The sequence below is a fragment of the Temnothorax longispinosus genome, chromosome 4 (genome assembly GCF_030848805.1).
Source record: "Temnothorax longispinosus isolate EJ_2023e chromosome 4, Tlon_JGU_v1, whole genome shotgun sequence".
Taxonomy (NCBI): Eukaryota; Metazoa; Arthropoda; class Insecta; order Hymenoptera; family Formicidae; genus Temnothorax; species Temnothorax longispinosus.
Window position 1 is genome coordinate 11,854,704 of NC_092361.1, and position 19,275 is coordinate 11,873,978.

General features: G+C 34.6%; 4 protein-coding genes across 6 annotated transcripts; 3 read left to right on the forward strand and 1 right to left on the reverse strand.

Moving 5' to 3' along the window:
- Window positions 1-130: 130 nt before the first annotated feature.
- On the forward strand, window positions 131-1,196 carry LOC139812151 (uncharacterized). Its single transcript, XM_071776781.1, has one exon. It carries the CDS (start codon window positions 138-140, stop codon window positions 1,125-1,127), a length of 990 nt encoding a protein of 329 aa, XP_071632882.1. The 5' UTR covers window positions 131-137; the 3' UTR covers window positions 1,128-1,196.
- Window positions 1,197-5,158: 3,962 nt separating this feature from the next.
- On the forward strand, window positions 5,159-12,418 carry LOC139811655 (uncharacterized). Of its 3 annotated transcripts, none has more exons than XR_011731692.1 (2): window positions 5,159-8,503; window positions 12,221-12,417. XR_011731692.1 is itself a non-coding variant. In XM_071775980.1 (2 exons), exons 1-2 carry the CDS (start codon window positions 8,059-8,061, stop codon window positions 12,235-12,237), a joined length of 462 nt encoding a protein of 153 aa, XP_071632081.1. In that variant the 5' UTR covers window positions 7,062-8,058; the 3' UTR covers window positions 12,238-12,418. The 3 variants fall into 3 exon arrangements, 1 of the variants encoding a protein (XP_071632081.1); XR_011731693.1 differs by having other exon boundaries at window positions 5,159-8,345; window positions 12,221-12,415; XM_071775980.1 differs by having other exon boundaries at window positions 7,062-8,503; window positions 12,221-12,418.
- A 1,656-nt stretch (window positions 12,419-14,074) lies between these two features.
- Window positions 14,075-16,385, forward strand: LOC139811824 (uncharacterized). The gene is made up of 7 exons (XM_071776246.1): window positions 14,075-14,375; window positions 14,574-14,712; window positions 14,792-14,866; window positions 15,504-15,677; window positions 15,753-15,912; window positions 15,983-16,077; window positions 16,147-16,385. Exons 1-7 carry the CDS (start codon window positions 14,367-14,369, stop codon window positions 16,380-16,382), a joined length of 888 nt encoding a protein of 295 aa, XP_071632347.1. The 5' UTR covers window positions 14,075-14,366; the 3' UTR covers window positions 16,383-16,385.
- Window positions 16,386-16,564: 179 nt separating this feature from the next.
- LOC139811823 (putative nuclease HARBI1) lies at window positions 16,565-18,482 on the reverse strand. Its single transcript, XM_071776245.1, has 3 exons — window positions 17,675-18,482; window positions 17,358-17,595; window positions 16,565-17,292 (listed from the first exon to the last, which is right to left on the reverse strand). The coding sequence occupies exons 1-3, from the start codon at window positions 17,785-17,787 to the stop codon at window positions 16,570-16,572; spliced, it is 1,074 nt and encodes a 357-aa protein (XP_071632346.1). The 5' UTR covers window positions 17,788-18,482; the 3' UTR covers window positions 16,565-16,569.
- Between the last annotated feature and the right edge of the window lie 793 nt (window positions 18,483-19,275).

Here is a 19,275-nt window from a genome sequence, read left to right on the forward strand (position 1 = left end):
AATATCTCACTTAATTAATTCCTAATATTTGAATATACAATAAATAACAAATAAAATTATTTCTAAATAATGTTTACTTTTTTCTCTGTATATATCTACATGAAAGAAAACCTATTTTCGTAGGCTGTTCTTTAACGATGGAAGAAAGCGATATTCTTATAATGAGTCATGCGATTCGTCACAATCAATGGATGCTGAAATTGAAGATCTTATCAATATGCAAGTTAATCAACTGCCATCTTCCGGCTCCAGTAAATCCTACAAAATATATGTTCTTTAAGAAATTTGCCAATATTGCTAAAGTTCAAAATCACTACTATTGTCCATCATGCATTATACCATTACATTTTGGAAATGCAAAAAGGATTAATTGTCCAAATTGTCAAAGTTTATATATTGAGACAGATCTTCGACGTAGTGGTAGTTTTTTTGTATACATTTCTCTAAAGGAACAATTACGATATTTATTATCAAGGCTATTGTTCTATCAATTGCAAAGGAATGGAGACTACGGTGGTATTTCGGATGTGACTAGTGGACAAGTGTATAAAACATTATTAGAGAAAGGGATTGTAAACAATTTTGATATTAGCGTGCAATGTAATCTAGATGGAGTTAGTACTTTTAAATCATCTAAAATGTCAATGTGCCCAATTCAAGTTGCAGTAAATGAACTTTTATACCGAAACAGAAAAGATAATATTATATTAACAGGTTTGTGGTGCGGTAAGGAGAAACCTGTGATGGATATTTATCTGCGACCATTTATAGATGAATTGAAGGATTTACATGAAAATGGAATTAATTGTTTACCGCCAAATTTTGATAAACCTGTAAACATTAAAGTGCATACTTTCTTGTCACCCGTAGATTCAGTTGCCAGATGCACTTTACAAAATATTAGTCAATTTAATGGGGAATACGGGTGTTCTCTTTGTTTGCATCCAGGAGAACATGTAAAAGTTGGGAATGGTTATGCACGTATTTACTGTGGTGATAAACGCCGTGCAAGAACAGAAGATCAACACAAAATACATGCTGAAATGGCATTAGCAGAAGGTACACACCTGTCTACGGTGTTAAAGGACCTTCTTTATTTATGCTGGTACCTATTTTTAATATCATAAGTTCTTTTCAACCAGACTACATGCATTCGGTATTATTAGGCGTTGTTAAAATATTTTTTATTGCATGGTTTGACAGTAAAAATTCTGAATACCCGTGGTACATTGGATCAAAGAAAAGACAATTTAATCACCGTCTACTGAACATTTTACCACCATGTGAAATAACTCGAGTACCTCGTTCTCTTGGCGACTTGAAGTTGTACAAAGCGTCTGAGTGGAAAAACTTGGTTCTTTATTATTCCTTACCATGTTTGCATAATTTAATCGCCGAACGTTATTATAAACACTGGTCGCTTCTTGTGTATAGTATGCACATCTTATTGTCCTCAAAAATTAGTGAATATGATTTAAACGAAGCTGAAAGAGCACTGCGAAAATTTGTTTTCGATACGGAAAGGTTATATGGGTCAGAATATATGGAATTTAACGTCCACCTACTGCTACATATTCCTAAAGCAGTAAAATTGTTCGGTGCCCTTTGGGCATGGTCGGCTTTCCCCTTTGAATCTTATAACCGGATACTGCGAGATATGATTTATAATTCTCAATCAGTTTTATTTAAGATTGCAGTCTATCAAATATAATATAATATTTTTCAGAAAGAAAAATGCAGTGCTGTAGGCAAACAGTTATTTGATCATTATTTGGGAAAATTTAGAACAACTCGGAGTTGTCTGCTGTATGGCGATAATTTAAGAATATTTGGACGCGGTAAATCAGTAAAATTAAATATAATCCAAAAACTTACTGTGCAGGCAGTTCTGCGTGAAAATGTTGTTGAGAATGCCACATCTTACGAACGTTTCATTTATAAACATATTTTATATCATTCTTGCAATTACAAAAGAATTTATATGCGAAATAATAGTATTATAAAGACAATACACGGTACGTTTCTAAGTATATTGAATATACTATGTGTCGTAAATGTAAATGGAAAAAAGACATACGTTATAATAGGAAAAGCATTTGATCTCTGCGGTGATGAAACTTTGTGTACAACAAATAATATTAATTCATCAAAATATTCCTATATCGCGCAAGAGAGTAATAATACAGCAGCGTGTATTTTAAATCAGATAGACAAAAAATGTATTATTATCCCCTACCGTGATGATAAACACTGTATAATACCGCTTGTCAATGTATTTGAGACTGATTAAGGGCTTACACCTGAGTAAAGTGACCATATTTTGGGAATTTTTTTCTCGGGAAATAATTGCTTTATTCAAAAACTTTTTTTTCTGTTAAAAAGAGCATGTATTCTAGTACGTTTGTGAATTTTTTAATTAAAATTTATTAACAATAAATATTGTTTATTGGCATCAGCGTAAGCCCCGTTTTTTTGCGGTGTTCACCATTTTGGGTTGTCACGTCATCTGGTACAAAAATATGCATTAAATTCCTAATTAGTTATATACAAGACAGTTAGCTACGAGCCAAAAAAAATTAAAAAAAAAAATTCGAAAAATGGCGGCTGTTTGAAATTTGAAGTCGATTTTTGACCTATTTTTTCAAGTTACCAATGCATTTTTTAAACATTTGTAACAAAAAATTTATAAAAGTTTAATTGTAGCTAATTAGACAAAGCATCCAAGAATATCGTGTCCAAATTTCAAAAAGATCTATCGATCCGTTCTCGAGATATCGTGAACACCGTTTTTTAAAACCATGTTTCGAGAAAAACGCGTTTAAAGTTTGAGAAGAGATTTGGATATCATTAATTGTTTATAATGCTATAACTTGAAAACAACTCGTCTTACAAAAAAAATGCAAAAGACAAAAAAGTTTTATTTTGACTCGAAAATATTAGTAATAATTAAAAAAAATTTTTTTGTTAATTAACAATGAAATTGTTTTAAAAAAATTTTTTTTCTATAATTTTATTTTTAATCGGCAATTCCGGGGCCATATAAAAGTCCTTCGATGACGACTTGAGGAGAGGCTTCTCGAAGGACACGAAGTCCTGAGAGGAGAGAGCTATCTCGCGATACCGGCGAAAAAGGCGCGATACCGCTACGCTCCGCTCCGCCCCACTTCAGTAAAACTTCCGTAACTTCTACAATTCTTCGAATTTCTTAATAATATTTTAACACAATATTTTTGAAACTATATATTTTCAAGAAATGCAATAAAAAGAAAATCGATTTTTTCAAAATTCTACTCAGGTACTTAAATAAAAAATGGTAAAAGACATGAATATATATATATATTATAATTATATAAAATACAAGTAATACATATATACATATATATATGCATTTTAATTATATATCACAATATTATATACATAATTCTATATAAAATCATGTTTCCTTAATTTAAATTTTTATAGCGCACCGGAACATTTTAAAAATCTTTATATATATATATATATATATATGAGAAGCTGGGCTTTGAACGAGCGACGTGCTCCCGCCCTTCTAGAGGGCAGCTCCCGAGTGGCGCGAGCTTCGGGGCGCCACGCTTACGTGCGGTCGTTGTGTGAGCAGAGCTCGTGGTGTCATAGCATTCAGACGTGTTTAAGTGTACAGAGAACAAATATATTATATAGAGTATTCGAGAAATCATTGTGTTTTCCTGTCCACCTCGCCACGCATACAGTCGCCGTTATCGAATAGCCTACAGGTTATGGGCCCAGGGCACGATTCCCCTGCGTGAGGAACGAAGTACGAAAACCTCTACCTCTAGTTGAACGTGTAACGCGAAGTGTGTGAGACGCCGGCGAAGGGCATCGAGAAGACGAAAAGCATTTAGAAGAATAGGAGAATTTAGAAGATTAGAGGGTAAGTAAATAATATTCCTCGTTGCTGACGAGCAAAACGAGAGAATTCTCAGCAAATAAGAACGTTCGTTCGATAAATGCTGTTAGAAGGAGATAGATGTTTTTGCCTTCTTCTTGAGAGATAGAAATAGAGGCAACAGTGACAATAAGAGAATTAGAGATAGATGTATAAAGAGATAGATGTGTGAGATATAAAGAGATAGATGTGTGAGATAGATATATGTCGCTTGGTAACAAGCTGGCGGGAAAAGCGATGTGCCTGTGCAAGTCCGATCGTGAACGGCGAGAGTCATTTTTTTTGGCGCGCGAAAGTCCGATCGTGAAAAGTGAGTCATTATTTTGGCGCGAGGGACGCGTTGCCGGGCACGCGCTGACGCATGATCGATTGGAAAAACATAGCATCGATGCGACGCCATAACAACATATTCCTGGAGAGTACCTAACGGAGAATGAATCGCAGCTCTCGGCGAGCGAACTTGTCAAGACCTACTCGCAAATCGACACGACGTTATTTTACTCTCGGAGATCAGCTCGCCAAGCTCGAACGCTGTTCGTATTTTGAGAGCTACATGTTGAGAGTAAAAACCGAGATGGCAAAAGTTTGTTCCTTTGATGACACAAAGGAACTTATTGAATAATGCGGAAATCATGAACTATTGTGGAATACGATACTTTATAACTACTGTGACAGAAATAAAAAAATTTTAAAATTTTTATGTTCTGCGTAACGTTATGTTCTAAATAACGTCGTGTCGATTTGCGAGTAGGTCTTGACAAGTTCGCTCGCCGAGAGCTGCGATTCATTCTCCGTTAGGTACTCTCCAGGAATATGTCCATTTGCGAGAATCAATCTCGAGAGCTACTCTCGAGAGTTTTACTCGCAGGTGGACACGCACCATTAAAGTTATTCTAACATAAACAAAAGTTAAAGTAAAGCTTGTTAAACCTCGTAAACTTTGACATAAAAAATAATTAAATTTACTAAAATTAAATGTTTCTATTACACATAATTCAAGCTAAACTAATTAATATTATCTAAGGCGTAAGACGCTACGGCAATGCCTATGCAATACGTGTGCTACCTGTTACTACGTTTACGCGAGCGCGTTACTTCTGTAGTAACTTACGATAATTCACTCGTTTACGCGAAGTAAATTATTGTAAGTTACAACAAAATCCCGTTTACGCGAAGGAATTATCGTAAGTTTAGTATGGGCTGGCTCTAATATTTTTTCGCCGCAGTGTATAACATCTGTCGCTCGACGTTCGCCGCGCCGCGCCGCGCCCCGCTCGCCGCTCGTCTCTCGACCCCCACCGCTCGCCGCGCGCCGGGCACCGTGCCAGCCCAGCCAGCCGCCGAGGCCCGCCTCTATCGCTCTTTGTGCGCTCATTCGCTCAGACGTTTTATTTAATAACTCGTTAACTATTGCGAATTTTGCAAAATGGTACGAGACTTTTCTTTTCAGTTTGACCCAATCTACCCCCCATATTCGGGTGGTTACTTTTATATCGAACACCCTGTATATATATACAGGCATGTGTATGGAATAAATTTTCAAAATCGACATGTATCGGGTCGGTAATTGAGCATGACTAGCTGTGCGGTGTAGCTTGATTACTGTACAGGGAGGCCGCGTAAATTTGTATGGGCCCCGTGCGCGTGCGTGATCAACCCGAGCTCCCATAGATCTTTTCAGCAGTGCTGGAGATCGCAACGGACAGTGGTGTGCGCGTGCGGATAGCCCTGCAGAGGCGCGTGGTTTTCTCGCTTTGGGGTTATTGTGAATTGCAGTGCGTTCTATATAGCCTCATAAGCATTAAATTTTTATTGCTGAAAGAGATCTAGTGATAGAAATTGTAAATTATTATCGGTCAATATGAATGTTGGTTTATCTTGTCAAAAGAGGAATGCTAATGTTCAATTGATATTTGAATCCCGATTTAGATGGAAGAAGATAAGACAAAAAATCTTCTGATGGATGAAGAAGAAAAAGAGAACAAGAAGGAGACTGAAGCAAAGGGTGCAATCCCGAAACGCGGCAAACCAAAAATAATAGAAAACATAGATGTAAATAGAGAATGGGCTGAAAATCGTCCTGTACTACCTATAGGGACCAAGATGCTTTACGAGAAACAAGAAAAGATGGTTGAGAAAATGGACTCGGTATTAAAGATGTTGGATAAGGTTATGACCCAAGCAACCTCCATGATGGAAAATATGGTAGAAGTCGCCCACGTAAATTTAGAGAAAGAGAAACTGAAGATTAGACGTTTAGAGGTAAATAAACAGAATACGCAAAGTAAAGTAGAAAACGGTATACAAACGGTTAAAGAATCAGAAGTAGAGCCTAAAAAGAAAAAGTTAGATGAAACAGTCTGTTCAGTCAAGAAAAATAGAAGTTTAGAGACAATTAAGAGTGCTTTAGAGGTAGAATTAAACAGTCAAAGGTTGCATATTAGAAGAGAATATAAGCTAACGCAAAAATCCAACTTTGATCTTTGGATGGATTATTTAAAATCCGAATTAATGAATAACGATTTATTAGATGTAATAGATTCAAACATTGATAGTCCAGAAAATCTTTCCGAATTAAAAGTTGCTAAGAGAAAAAGTCTAGTTAGAGATATAATAATCAATCATTTAGATGAAAATTATCATAAAAGGATTTTACATGAGTGTTACGCAGCTCTCGTTGAGCCGGGTGCACGGCACGTATTTTCTCGTCTTTGGATACAGCTTCGCTAAAGAATGACTTTGCTTCGTGTTTTACAAATTTTTTATTGGTCGTACAAATAAACTTTGGCTCTACGATATGATCTTTACAAACTTAGATAATGTACTCTCGACAGACCGAGACAGTCCACTGAGACAGACTGACGACGACTGAGACAATGTACTGACGACACCGCATGGCAACGTGGTACTACTGGGGCTAGTGGGTACGAAGCGAGCGCCTCTGGAGAACATGTGGCGACATCCGTTATTACTAGGGGGGCTAGTTCCCTTTGCGCTATATCCTTTGCGCGGCAGCGCCATCATAATAGAATTCAAATCTTAAATCAACAGCCCAAACAATGAGAAAGATCCAAAAGAAATTTTGAAGAAATTAAAAGGTTATAAAAAGAGTGAAGTAAACGTTACTCATGCATCGGTACGAACTAGACTCTATCAAATTAAAATGAGAAAAGACGAAAAAGTAAGTGATTTTTGCGAACGCTTTGATTCAATAATTAGAGAATATGAATCATGTGAAGATGCGGTACCCCTCACAGAACAAGAAATGAGATCTGCATTGTATCAAGCTGTGTCAATTAATGTGCCGGAACTGAGGAATGTAGATTTAATTAGAAGACAAACTAATCTTAAGGAGGTTCTACAGATAATGGATGTATCTAAAAATTGGAAAAAACTTTATGGACGTATAAATTGAGATGCGAGAAAAGTGCTCAAAAAATTTTAGCATCGGTTACCGTGTAAAAATTTGCAAAAATGAATTTTGAAATCACAGTTTTTAACATAAGCTACATATGGCAGAGGGGCTCTTGGAGACAGGAAACGAGATATTAATTATATAAAGGCGACCTACCAAAGATTCAAAAAACGGAGCTCTTATAGATCTTAATCTAACCTTTTCAGAAATATCGAGAAAAACAAGGGTTATCGCGTAAAATTTTGTGATATTGGCTATTGAAACGGGCCATATCACAGTTCACGTAGCGTGCTTCGAATAACAAGGGAGATTTGGCAATGTCGCAGCGACTGCACCCGCGCGAAAAGTGTACAGCCAGTACAGCACCACAGTATGACAGCACCTCAAACTTAAGCACCTAACGTTTACGAGCGCTTACGGAGAAGTACTCGCTCTAGAATTATGTGAAATTGTGAAATAACCACGGTCATATGAGCAGAACTGTCAAGTTCGCGACGTTACCACATTTTCTTCCATTATAAGCCGCCAGAGTCAAAGGAGCACTTACACGATATTTTTAATTATTCCTCGTTTCGACTAATATGGGTATGATATAAGCTCTAACGTCATCAAAATTCACGAAAATATTTTATGAATACTTAGAATCGACGAATTTGAAGATTTTCTCTTCATCTCTTAACTGACTAGAGAGTACCTGTAGAACCTCCTTAAAGAAATGAATGTAGATGAAATAAAATCTTTCATGATGCAGTTAGAGGCAGAGACTAAGAGTGAAGTTAGAGAGAAGCTAGAGAAACCAGAAGTTAGAGTGCAGAGGGCTACCGCAGAAGAGCACAAAGAAATAAAGTGCTACCGATGCAACAAATTGGGTCACATGGCGAAGGACTGCCCACTAGCGGGATCAGAGGCCTGGTTCTGCTATTACTGCCAGGAGATTAGAGGACACAAGGGTGATAGCTGTCCTAATGCCGGAGCCCAGACGAACAGATTTAGAGGAAAAAGGTATACAAATAAAACCGTTAATAAAAATATAAAGAAAAAGGGTAGATTTGCACAAAGAGGAACAAAAAGAGTAGATAATAAAGGGAAAGTAACCAAAATACAACCAGCCAAGAAAACTATACCATCGCAAACAGCAATTGAAGGAAAACCAAAAGAAGGTAAATTATGCATGGCTATAAAGTAATAGAAGATAGAGATAGTTCAAAAGAATTAGTCAATTTTATTGTAGATTCGGGTGCAACAGATCACATTGTGAATAAAAATATAATTTTGTCAAACTTTGAAAAATGTAATAATAGAGTTATTAAATGCGCGAATAAGAATGAGCTTGCAGACATTTCAATAGATGGTAAAGGAGATCTTTTGTTGTTAACAAATGAGAAAGAAAAGAAAGTAATTAAATTAACAAATGTAATTGCAACGAAGGAAGTATCCGAAAATTTACTATCTTTAAGAAAGCTGGCTGATGCAGGGTTCAGTATTTATTTAGATGATAAAGTATTTAAAGTTCACAATAAACTAACAAATAAAATTGTTTTTGAAGGAATTTATGAGAAACCAAATTGGATTATGCAATTTGAGGTTAAAAACAATAATATAGAGGACAATGAAAGTATAGAATGTGCTGTGTATAGATGTAGAGCAGAAATTGTTCCACATTGTGAGTTTCCTGAACAATCGCAAGCAAACATTCAGACCAGTGAATTATCAATTTCGGAGGGAGAATTAGACGAAAGAGACAATGTTGGCTCTGCGATTGGGAGGGAGAATGAAGGAGAGCTCACAAATGTGAACGAAAATATAGAACACAATAATGCTGAACTCGATCAAGTCATTAAGTTAGAAGATATACAAACATTAGAGAATATAGAAGAAATGTGTGAAAGCTCAATAATTGAAAAAGTAAAGAAATTAGAGAAAATAAATGAGGCGATGTTATGGCATGTTAGATTAGGTCATGCGTCGTTAAACTATTTAAGACAGCTACAAAAAGTAGAAAAGAGATTAGAGACAGTTAAGTTTGATAACTCCATATTAGAGTGTGAAGTCTGTATAATGGCAAAGATGGCAAAATTGCCGTTTAAAGAAAACAGAAATAGAGCACAGAGACCACTACAAGTGATACATACGGATATCATGGGTCCAATAAAACCTACATCTTATCCAGGACGAAAGAGGTTTATAATAACCTTTATAGACGATTATTCTAGATTAGCGAAAGCTTACTCCTTGAAGACGAAAGATGAATCGGGAGAGGCTCTAGAAAAATACCTAATATCCGCCAGAAATCTACTAGGAAAAGAAGAAAAGCTATGCTATGTAAAGTCAGATCAAGGCAAAGAATTTACGGGAGGTGCTTTTAAAGAAGTGTTAAAAAGAGAAAATATAGAAGCCATATATGCACCACCGTACACTCCGGAACATAATGGAGTTGCAGAAAGGTTCAACAGAACAATGCAAGAGAAAATAAGAACATATATGTTTGACTCGGGATTACCAAAGAGTATGTGGGAGTTGGCAGTTGACGCTGCTGTGCATGCGTACAACAGATCTCCACATAAGACTATAGAGTATGAGATCCCCTTGAAGAAGTTCTCATCAGAAACAAGTTGTCATTTCGAGCAAATAAAGAGATTTGGATGCATTGGATATGCAAGAGTACCAAAGCCTACGTCGAAATTTGACAAGAGAGCTATTAGAGGTGTGTTGGTAGGATATACTGACACTGGATATATACTCTGGCATCCAAGCACAAGAAAATTTATAGAGTCTCGACACATTAGATTTAATGAAAAAATAACATATAAAAATGTATATCAAAACAGTCAAATAGAAGAAGAAAAAGACTTAGATAAAAATTGGATAAAAGAATTTGTAGAGGATGAGGAAAAGTGAGAACAAAAACTAGAGATTCCTGAGAAAAGGAAAAGAGGTAGACCGAGAAAACAAACAACACAACTAGACGAACAGAAGCAGAAGGACGCACGAAAGGAAAGTGAAGCTCCAATGACTAGAAGTAAAACTAAAAGAAAACTAGAAGATAATGGAGACACTGATGTGCGGAGAAAAATAGAAGATGTTAGCTTTGCTAATTATATTAATGTGAAAAATATTCAACGGAATATAGAGAATGAAGATGAATTACATCAATGCCTTATGGCATCGTTAAATAGAGAGCCTGTTACTTATGAAGAAGCTATATCAAGTAACGAAAGAGAGAATTGGAAAATTGCAGTCAAAGAGGAACTTGAATCTATGTATGCTAATCAAGTGTGGGAACTTGTCGATAGACCATTAGAGAAATTAGATGGAAGACGACCTAATATAATAGATTCAAGATGGGTATTTAAGAGGAAATTAGAAGCAGATGGATCAACCAGATATAAAGCGAGACTGGTGATAAGAGGATGTAAAGACAAAAATGTGTATGATCTAAAAGAGACATATGCACCGGTTTCAAGATTGTCACTGGTTAGATCTATATTAGCAATAATAAATAAATATAACTTATACGCTAGTCAGCTAGATGTTAAGACTGCGTTTTTAAATGGAGTTCTAGAAGAAAAAGATGAAATATATATGGAAATTCCAGAGGGAGTAGAACTGGATGAAAACACCAAGAAGACTAAGGTGTGTAAATTGAATAGAGCTTTATACGGATTGAAGATAAGTCCGAAAAGATGGAATAAGAGATTTTCAGAAGAGGCTAAGAAACTTGGATTAAAGAACGACCTACATGAGCCATGCCTGTTCACGTGGAGGAAGGAAGGCAAAATAGTGATCATATTACTTTATGTAGATGATATGTTGGTTGCAAGTAATGATCAGAAGAAATTAGAAGAAATCAAAAAGAAGTTGAGTGAAACATTTGAGACGAAGGATCTTGGGGAACCAAAGAACTTTCTGGGAATAACAATAGAGCGAAACAAAGAAGAAAGTTGTATGTATATTCATCAGACGCGATATACTGAGAGCATATTAGAAAAGTTTCATATGAATGAATGCAAGCCTCAGAACACTCCTATGGTCACCAGAAAAGTGAGCAATAAAAACAGAAAATTAGAAGAAAAGAGTATTAGAGAAGAAACTAAAAGAGTACCTTATAGAGAAGCTATAGGAAGCTTAATGTATCTGGCAAATGCTACACGACCTGATATAGCCTTTGCAGTAAACTATTTAGCAAGAAGACAATTAGAGCCCACGGAAGAAGACTGGCAAGATGTAAAAAGGGTCTTCAGATATCTTAGAGGAACTGCAAATAGAGGATTGATGTTTAAAGGTAAAACAGATGAGTTAGAGTCGCTGACAGACGCTAGTTTCAGAGATTGCATTGATTCTACATCCACTGGAGGATATATAATCAAATTATTTGGAGATGTGATAGCATGGAGAAGTCATAAACAGACATATGTTACACTCTCTACCTGTCAAGCAGAGTATCTGGCAATGAGTGAGGCCTGTCAAGAAGTAATTTCATTAGACAAGTCGCTCAGGTATGTTGTTGGAAGAACATTCTTGCCTGCAACAATCTGGTGTGATAATAGAGCAGGAAACTGCACTAAGAAGGATGGAAGTCACAAACTTAAAATGTTTGATGACAACTTAGAAGAAATAAAGAAAAACTTAGAAGAGAGAGAAGAAACTGGAAACAGAAAACATATGGCTGACACTCATGGAGATTTTATCAAGCAGTGTGTTGATCAAGGGAAGGTGAAAGTCGAATGGATTGAGACCAAAGAGAACTTGGCAGACATTATGACAAAACCTTTACCTCTAGAAGCATTTGCATATCTAAGAGACAATATAATGAATGTAGAGTTTGAACAGAATTAGAGATCAATTTTACTCGATAACTGATTTTTGATATGTTACAGATAAAGAAGAAAATTAGATGAACACGGATCGCTCGCACAAAGGGAGGGAGTATGAGAAGCTGGGCTTTGAACGAGCGACGTGCTCCCGCCCTTCTAGAGGGCAGCTCCCGAGTGGCGCGAGCTTCGGGGCGCCACGCTTACGTGCGGTCGTTGTGTGAGCACAGAAGAGCTCGTGGTGTCATAGCATTCAGACGTGTTTAAGTGTACAGAGAACAAATATATTATATAGAGTATTCGAGAAATCATTGTGTTTTCCTGTCCACCTCGCCACGCATACAGTCGCCGTTATCGAATAGCCTACAATATATATATATATATATATGTTTGCACAAGCTCGCGCACAAGCCTGAACTCTAGAATTAGATGAGGAAGGAACAAATAATAAAGAATCCGTTTATTGAGAGAGAGATTGCGTTTAGTAATTTATGTAATTTGAAATGGCTAGATTGGGCAGAACTATACAAAGAATACCAACATTTGTTGCATAGGAGAAGGGAAACTGCCCGAAAACCCTCCCAGTATTCGTGAACAAATTATGACATAGATTATATAAAGTACAATAGAAATACAATAAATGTATAAAACACATAAAAGAAACAAATCAATAGTTATTATAGTACAGTCCTTTCCTTTTATTTATGACAAAATATAATTGCATTCACTGATGCATTTCTTTGTTATGTAATCAGGTTCATTATCAAGGAAATATTAATAATATGTAAGCTCACAATTTCTATTGACGTAGTCAAAATAAAACAGATCACGTAATATCAAGAAAGGACTGTTCAATTATTCCTGCAAATCAATCAGAATATAAAATTCACTTCAAACATAATTGAAATAGTAACTGAAATAATGTATCAATCTTTGAATTCGTAATAATTAATTTTAATTGGCCTTTTACGATTTACCATATATAGATAGTTTGTTCTCGAACGAATAACTCATTTTTCAGCAAAATAATGTATTCAGTAAAAGAAAATAAAGTATAAGAATTTCTCAATTTCTCATATTCATAGGCCTTTGGTTTTAGATTGACACATTAATTCACATTAGTATAAATAAAATATTTGATCAATCAGAATTCGCAAAATACTTAGTAGAATAATTATCAAGTCATTGAGAAGTAACTTTTATAGTAACGCACGGAATTAGTCACTCGATAGTTTTATCACAACGCAAGAAACGATTAATATAATCCGCAATGAACGTATTCTCATTTCATATGTAATACAAAGAAAACGACACAATGTTCGCAAATTAACGTAATAAACTATAAGAGATATTGTCTAATCAATGAGAAAGAAACAATCGCACAAAGAAGAAATAAAGTTTTTTACTTGTCACGAAAATGGTTGCAACCGAACGATTCACTATTTACTTTACTTTAGTTTAGACTGAGCTCAGTATTAAAATCAGACTCGCGATAACTTTTTACCGTCCTGTTCAAAAAGGTGAGGAAGTTTTCCTCTTACTTGCTCTCGTGATCTCTGAGAGGATTGATTATCTCTCTCGTAACGATAGACGAAGGTCTAACGTTCCCTCTCTGTAACGGTAGACGAAAGTCTAACGTTGCCACTCGAGTATATTGAAACAGTTTACCTTTCATAGACGATAACATCACCTAGGATGTTCACACAATGAGTATATTAAAAAGGCTCAATCCTTATCTCTCTCGTTTATCCAAGACTTCGAAAGGGCTCGTGATTCCTGTCGAAAAGGCTCTCTCGAACGTTGCAGCAAATGGCTGCCTTCCTTCGTTCCACGTGCCGGCACGGCTCGCCGGGACGGATATCCCTGGATTCCTCTCGATGACGATCGTAGTTGTCCGTATCAACCACGTTAATTGATGTATGATAAATAGTTATATTCTTAATGCACACGAATAGGCAGATTTCAGCGACCGCACAACTTTACTACGAAAAGATGACGCAATTACGTATTTGATTCGACCGTAAGTAACGCACGATGTATCAAGGTGCCATTTCATGAGACGCTGAAAAGCAGCGTCGAGCGTTATCACGTGACGTCATATTGATGCTAGCGTCAAAATTGGTCGAAGAGAAGAAGTTGGATTCTCTCAACTTCAAGCGTCAAGCAGTGAAAAAGCAACGTCAAAACAATCGTTGAGTATAAAAATACGAATATGGAAGAGGTAAGTAAAAAGTAGTTTTTATTATTACAATTTATAATAAAAAAATATTTTTTAATTACGAAAAATTAACAATACAGAATGTAGAAAACTTGTTTAGAAGTATAATTTTTAGGTTATGTTGTAGTAATAAAGTTTTTACATATTTTTTATGTTTGTATGTTTTTCTAGGACGATTTTTATGTTTGTATGTTTTTCTAGGACGACTATAGAATTGTTCACACCTGTGGGGTATGCGAAGAAATTTGTGACGGTGATGATTTCAAAAACCATCCTTGTTTAGAAGGCTACAACAATTATTTTATAGATGAAAATACTTTGTATTTTTATCCAGTTTTAGGTAAATTGGCTTCTTTCATTGCATTTTAAAAAAGAGGAAATTATTTTCGTATTTTAATCTAATATGTACATATATATAGAAGATGGTGTTACAATTGTTCGACGCAGCCAAATAAATAATGAAGAAAGAATAGTAGCAGAACCGTTTCAACAAGGTAAACTAATCCCAAAGAAATGTAAAGGTTATTGCAATATTAAAAACAAAAAGATTCAATTACTGGGTTTCAACCATATCATTTTTTTTACAAATTCATGTCGTTTACTTCATCAGGAAGGGATCTAACTGAGTTGTCCCTTGACAGGTATCTTATTATATTTATTACTTAGCGATTGATCTGGAAAAGAAAATGGTGAAGGAAAAAAAAGAGATTTGATTGCTCAATCAAAATTTGAAAAATAGGGAAAGTGGTTATTAAATTGATCTTCTACCTGTTGTGGTGATTAATCTTTTATCTTTGTTGAAGTTTTTGGATGATGCTTTTAAATATTTAAGAATGCTCTGTATTTCTTGAATAAATATGTTAGACAAACTAATGTTTATAATTCTATTGATTTTGCTTGTGAATCTTGTAAGAAAGTATAAATAAAGCAAGCGTAAAGAAGGTGATAAGTGTTTGCATGTTCTGTTTGTTCTCTAGGCTATTTTTAAATCTATCTATTTTGGATTCTTTACATTTGGTATCTTCTAATTATTTTATCTGTTATTATACAATCATTTTATTAAAGTGTGTATATTCAACTCTTTCAGTTTGCTTTGGTTGTTCAAGTATTTTTATATGTAAATTATTTTAGGAACAACATCAAGAAAAAGAACACCTATATCAAGATTAAATTTTGATGAGGAGGAAAGTTTAATACTTGAGGTACAGAACAGACCTCCTTTATGGAATTTTACCTTACCTCTAAAAGACCGAAGTACGCAAATTAAAAAACAATTATGGGAAGAAGTTGCACAAACATTTAATGGTAAGAATAAGTTAATAAAACTTTCTAAAAAGTATAGATTATAAAAAGTTACAAAAAATGAAATTTTTGTTATAGGAAAATTTAGTGCAGAAACATTAAAATTAAAATTTAAAAGTCTTTACGACACTTTTAGAAAAATTATAAGTCAAGCAAGTGGATCTGGTCGAATCAATAAAAAGAAATGGTTTCACTATGATTCAATGACTTTTCTTCGTGATAATTGTCTTCTTAAAAAGTATTATTTTTAATTTTTAAAAATGTTTTAAAACATTCAACTTACATGTATTAATTTATATAATTTTTAGTACTATGTCAAACATCGAAAATGAAGTAAATGAGAGAGACTGTTGTACTTCTAGCAATTCAACGAACATAAGCAATGATTCATTTATTCAAAAAGGTATTTTTAATAACATTATTAGAAAAGTAATAAAATAATTACAGATTAAAATTAATGTAATAATTTCAGATAATACAAGAAAAAGACAACGAAGTGATGATGATACATCAGGTGCTATTAATAGAATTGCTGAAGCAATTTGTCAGCCAAACTCATTAACATTGCCTCCTCCTCCAGAACAGGATGATGTAGATTCATTTCTACTAGCGATAGGACATCATTTAAGACAACTGCCAACGCTGACAAGAATAAAAGTCATACAACAATTCTTAGAAATAGTTTATAATGAATTAGCAAAACTTTAAACTGTGACTTATTTTAAAAATTAATGTAATACTATTATATTATATATACTAATATACTTATATATTATAACTATTATATTATATACTAACATATTATAACTATTAAGTAAGACTACAACTAATGTAAAAATGTAAAGTAAAGTTACATGTAAAGTTACATATGTAATTATTTAAAATTAAAAATTTTTTAATAATTATGATGAGTAAATTGCCATGGTATGACTCCTTCAGTATTGAAAAATTTACAAAATTCTTCACGAATTTTTGCCGCTTGTCGAGAACTATTATTTGTACCACATTGGGTTACATCTTTGAATGCACTATTAATTATTTCTTGTCTCCAAGAACCAGGAAGAAACTCATCTGGACCATCTTGATCTATCATTGTTGGAGTTACATATTGATTTTCTTCTAAATCTTGATGTCGAATCCAATTATGAAGACATACAATGGCTTGTACTATTTTCATTGCTTTGTCAACAGTACAAATTATAGGTCTTTTAAGAATTCGCCATTGACTAACCACAATACCAAAAGTATTCTCAATAGTCCATCTCGCTCGACTGACAATGAGTCGATAATTATAAATTGTTCGATCTTCAGTTAAACCAGTACGACCAGGATAAGGTCGTAATAGATACTCCGTTAGTTGAAAGGCTTCATCGCCTACCAGTACGTAAGGTAGAGGTGGTCCATTTACTGTCAATGGTTCCCATTCCGGTAAATTCATTTCTTTTTTTGTAAATTTTTGTCCAATTATTGAATCTTTAAAGATTCCACCATCGCTACGTCTACCATACCCTCCAATATCGACAAACGTAAACATATAATTAGCATTGCAAATTGCAAGTAATACAATACTATGACTATTTTTATAATTGAAGTAGGATGAACCTGCATTGTTTGGACACTAAAAAAATATTTTTTATTTTGAACATTGTTTTTTCAACATTGTTTTTAAAAGTGTATATGTACCTGAATTAAAACGTGTTTCCCATCAATGGCTCCGACGCAATGATGAAAATTCCATTTTTCTTCAAACTCATGGGCTATATTTAACCATTCAGTTTCTGTTAAAGAAGAAGGTAGTACTTTCTTTTGGAGACAAATCCAAATAGCATTGCATGTTTCTTCAATTATATTACTTATAGTTGTCAACCCAATTAGATATTGATAAGACATAGAGCTCATTGAGTCTCCAGATGCTAAAAATCTACAAATTGTAACTATATTATCATTTATAATAAAAAATTTTATATAACTAAAAAATTAATTTTATATTACAATCTTACCTTAATGTTAAAGATAATCTTTCTGCCGCTGATATTGGTTCACGAATTACCATTTGTTTGGTAATAAATGGTGTCACCAAACATAATAAATTTTCAAATTGAGTGGGAGACATACGAAAATAGTTCCTAAATCTACTTTCTTCCAAAATAATTATGGGAAATATGGCATGATAAAATCCATGTTTTACGTCTTTGTAACATTGGCTCTATCCAATATCGTTTTTTACGATAATTTTTTTCTTTTTGTTTTTGTTTAATGCAGATTATGGCTAAAGCAGCTAAAGCTGCTTTATGTTGTTTATTTCTTTCAAATGATTTTACAGCGCATTCACTTAACCAAGTATAATATTTATTCCGGAATGACATCTTTACATTAATTATTACATATACGTATGTACATACACTATTCATAAGTGTTTTGATACTACAGCGTCAATTCCGAGACGCTATAATCCTTTTCATGGATTTAAACTGACGCTGGCGTCAGTAGTGGTAACGTGACCCTTTTGACGCTGAAAATGAGCGTCGAGCGTCAGCATGAAAAGGTACCTTCACGCGCGATGTCTGTGAAACGAATGCTCGCTCGCCCGGGCTGCGCGCCCCTCCCAACATGCTCAAGCATGCGCGGTAAACACGTGCCTCGCCGCCTGGGACGCAACGTTGTCGGCGCCGCTCGCGCGCTTTTTCCGCGAACTACGTAGAATGCGCTGCCCGACCTATTGTATTACAACCGCCACAGATGGCCGCAAAAAAGAACAACACAATCTCTCTCTCTCTCTCTCTCTTTCAACTTCAAACAATATATATATATATATGGGGCATTCTCCGTGAAATCAGACACCCCCTCTGTCCAAAAATTGGAGTCACCTAAAAAATTCTTTTGGGGCTCATTTTATAGCTACACATATGTAGTTTTAGTAGAGCTGCGGCCTTTTGAAAAATCAACATGGCGGACCCCAATATGGTGGCCGAAGTCTGCGGGTAACGAGGTACGACAGATGAAATCGTTACTTGGAAGTTATAGACTGTCATAGAAAAATGTGTTAATGTGTTTATTTAGTAGTTAGCATTGAATCCATGGAAAAAATAAATTTTTAGTTTGTCCAAAACCAATATGGCGGCCAAATTATCCGTGAAATGCTAAAAAAATAACTATTTCGTTCTTTAAAACGTACAAACTGCGTTCAATTTTCACGAAAATTTATATCATGATACATTTTAAGATGTTGATCATAAATTAACAATTGGGACGTCGTATTTGAATATAACGAAACCCAATATGGCGGCTGTATATTCGAAAAATGCTAAAAAATAATGACGTCGATATTCAAATCATACAGACTCGTTTTAATTATTATTAATTTGAGTGTTACGGTATTTTTTAATTGCTTTTTTTAATTTACTTTTTCAAATTTTTATGAAATTTTATTATTTTTTTATTTTTGACTATGATTTCGTTATTGCGGTGACAAAATTTGAACGTGGTTGATCAAATATGATTTTTCCAGTAAATACAGAATAATTTTTGAATAAGTAAGTGAAGGCAAGACAGGTAATCTTTCGAGCCAGTGAAGGCAAGAGAGACAGATTGTCCGGCCAGT

Excerpts from the sequence above, each read along its gene's own strand:
- LOC139812151 (XM_071776781.1), top strand. The coding sequence starts at position 138 with ATGGAAGAAAGCGATATTCTTATAATGAGTCATGCGATTCGTCACAAT.
- LOC139811655 (XM_071775980.1), top strand. The coding sequence starts at position 8,059 with ATGAATGTAGATGAAATAAAATCTTTCATGATGCAGTTAGAGGCAGAG.
- LOC139811824 (XM_071776246.1), top strand. Across the intron at positions 14,713-14,791 it reads GTATTTTTATCCAGTTTTAG|AAGATGGTGTTACAATTGTT; the intron begins GTAAATTGGCTT and ends ACATATATATAG. Across the intron at positions 14,867-15,503 it reads AGCAGAACCGTTTCAACAAG|GAACAACATCAAGAAAAAGA; the intron begins GTAAACTAATCC and ends AAATTATTTTAG.
- LOC139811823 (XM_071776245.1), bottom strand. The coding sequence starts at position 17,787 with ATGTCTCCCACTCAATTTGAAAATTTATTATGTTTGGTGACACCATTT. Across the intron at positions 17,596-17,674 it reads AGATTATCTTTAACATTAAG|ATTTTTAGCATCTGGAGACT; the intron begins GTAAGATTGTAA and ends TACAATTTGTAG. Across the intron at positions 17,293-17,357 it reads GGAAACACGTTTTAATTCAG|TGTCCAAACAATGCAGGTTC; the intron begins GTACATATACAC and ends ATATTTTTTTAG.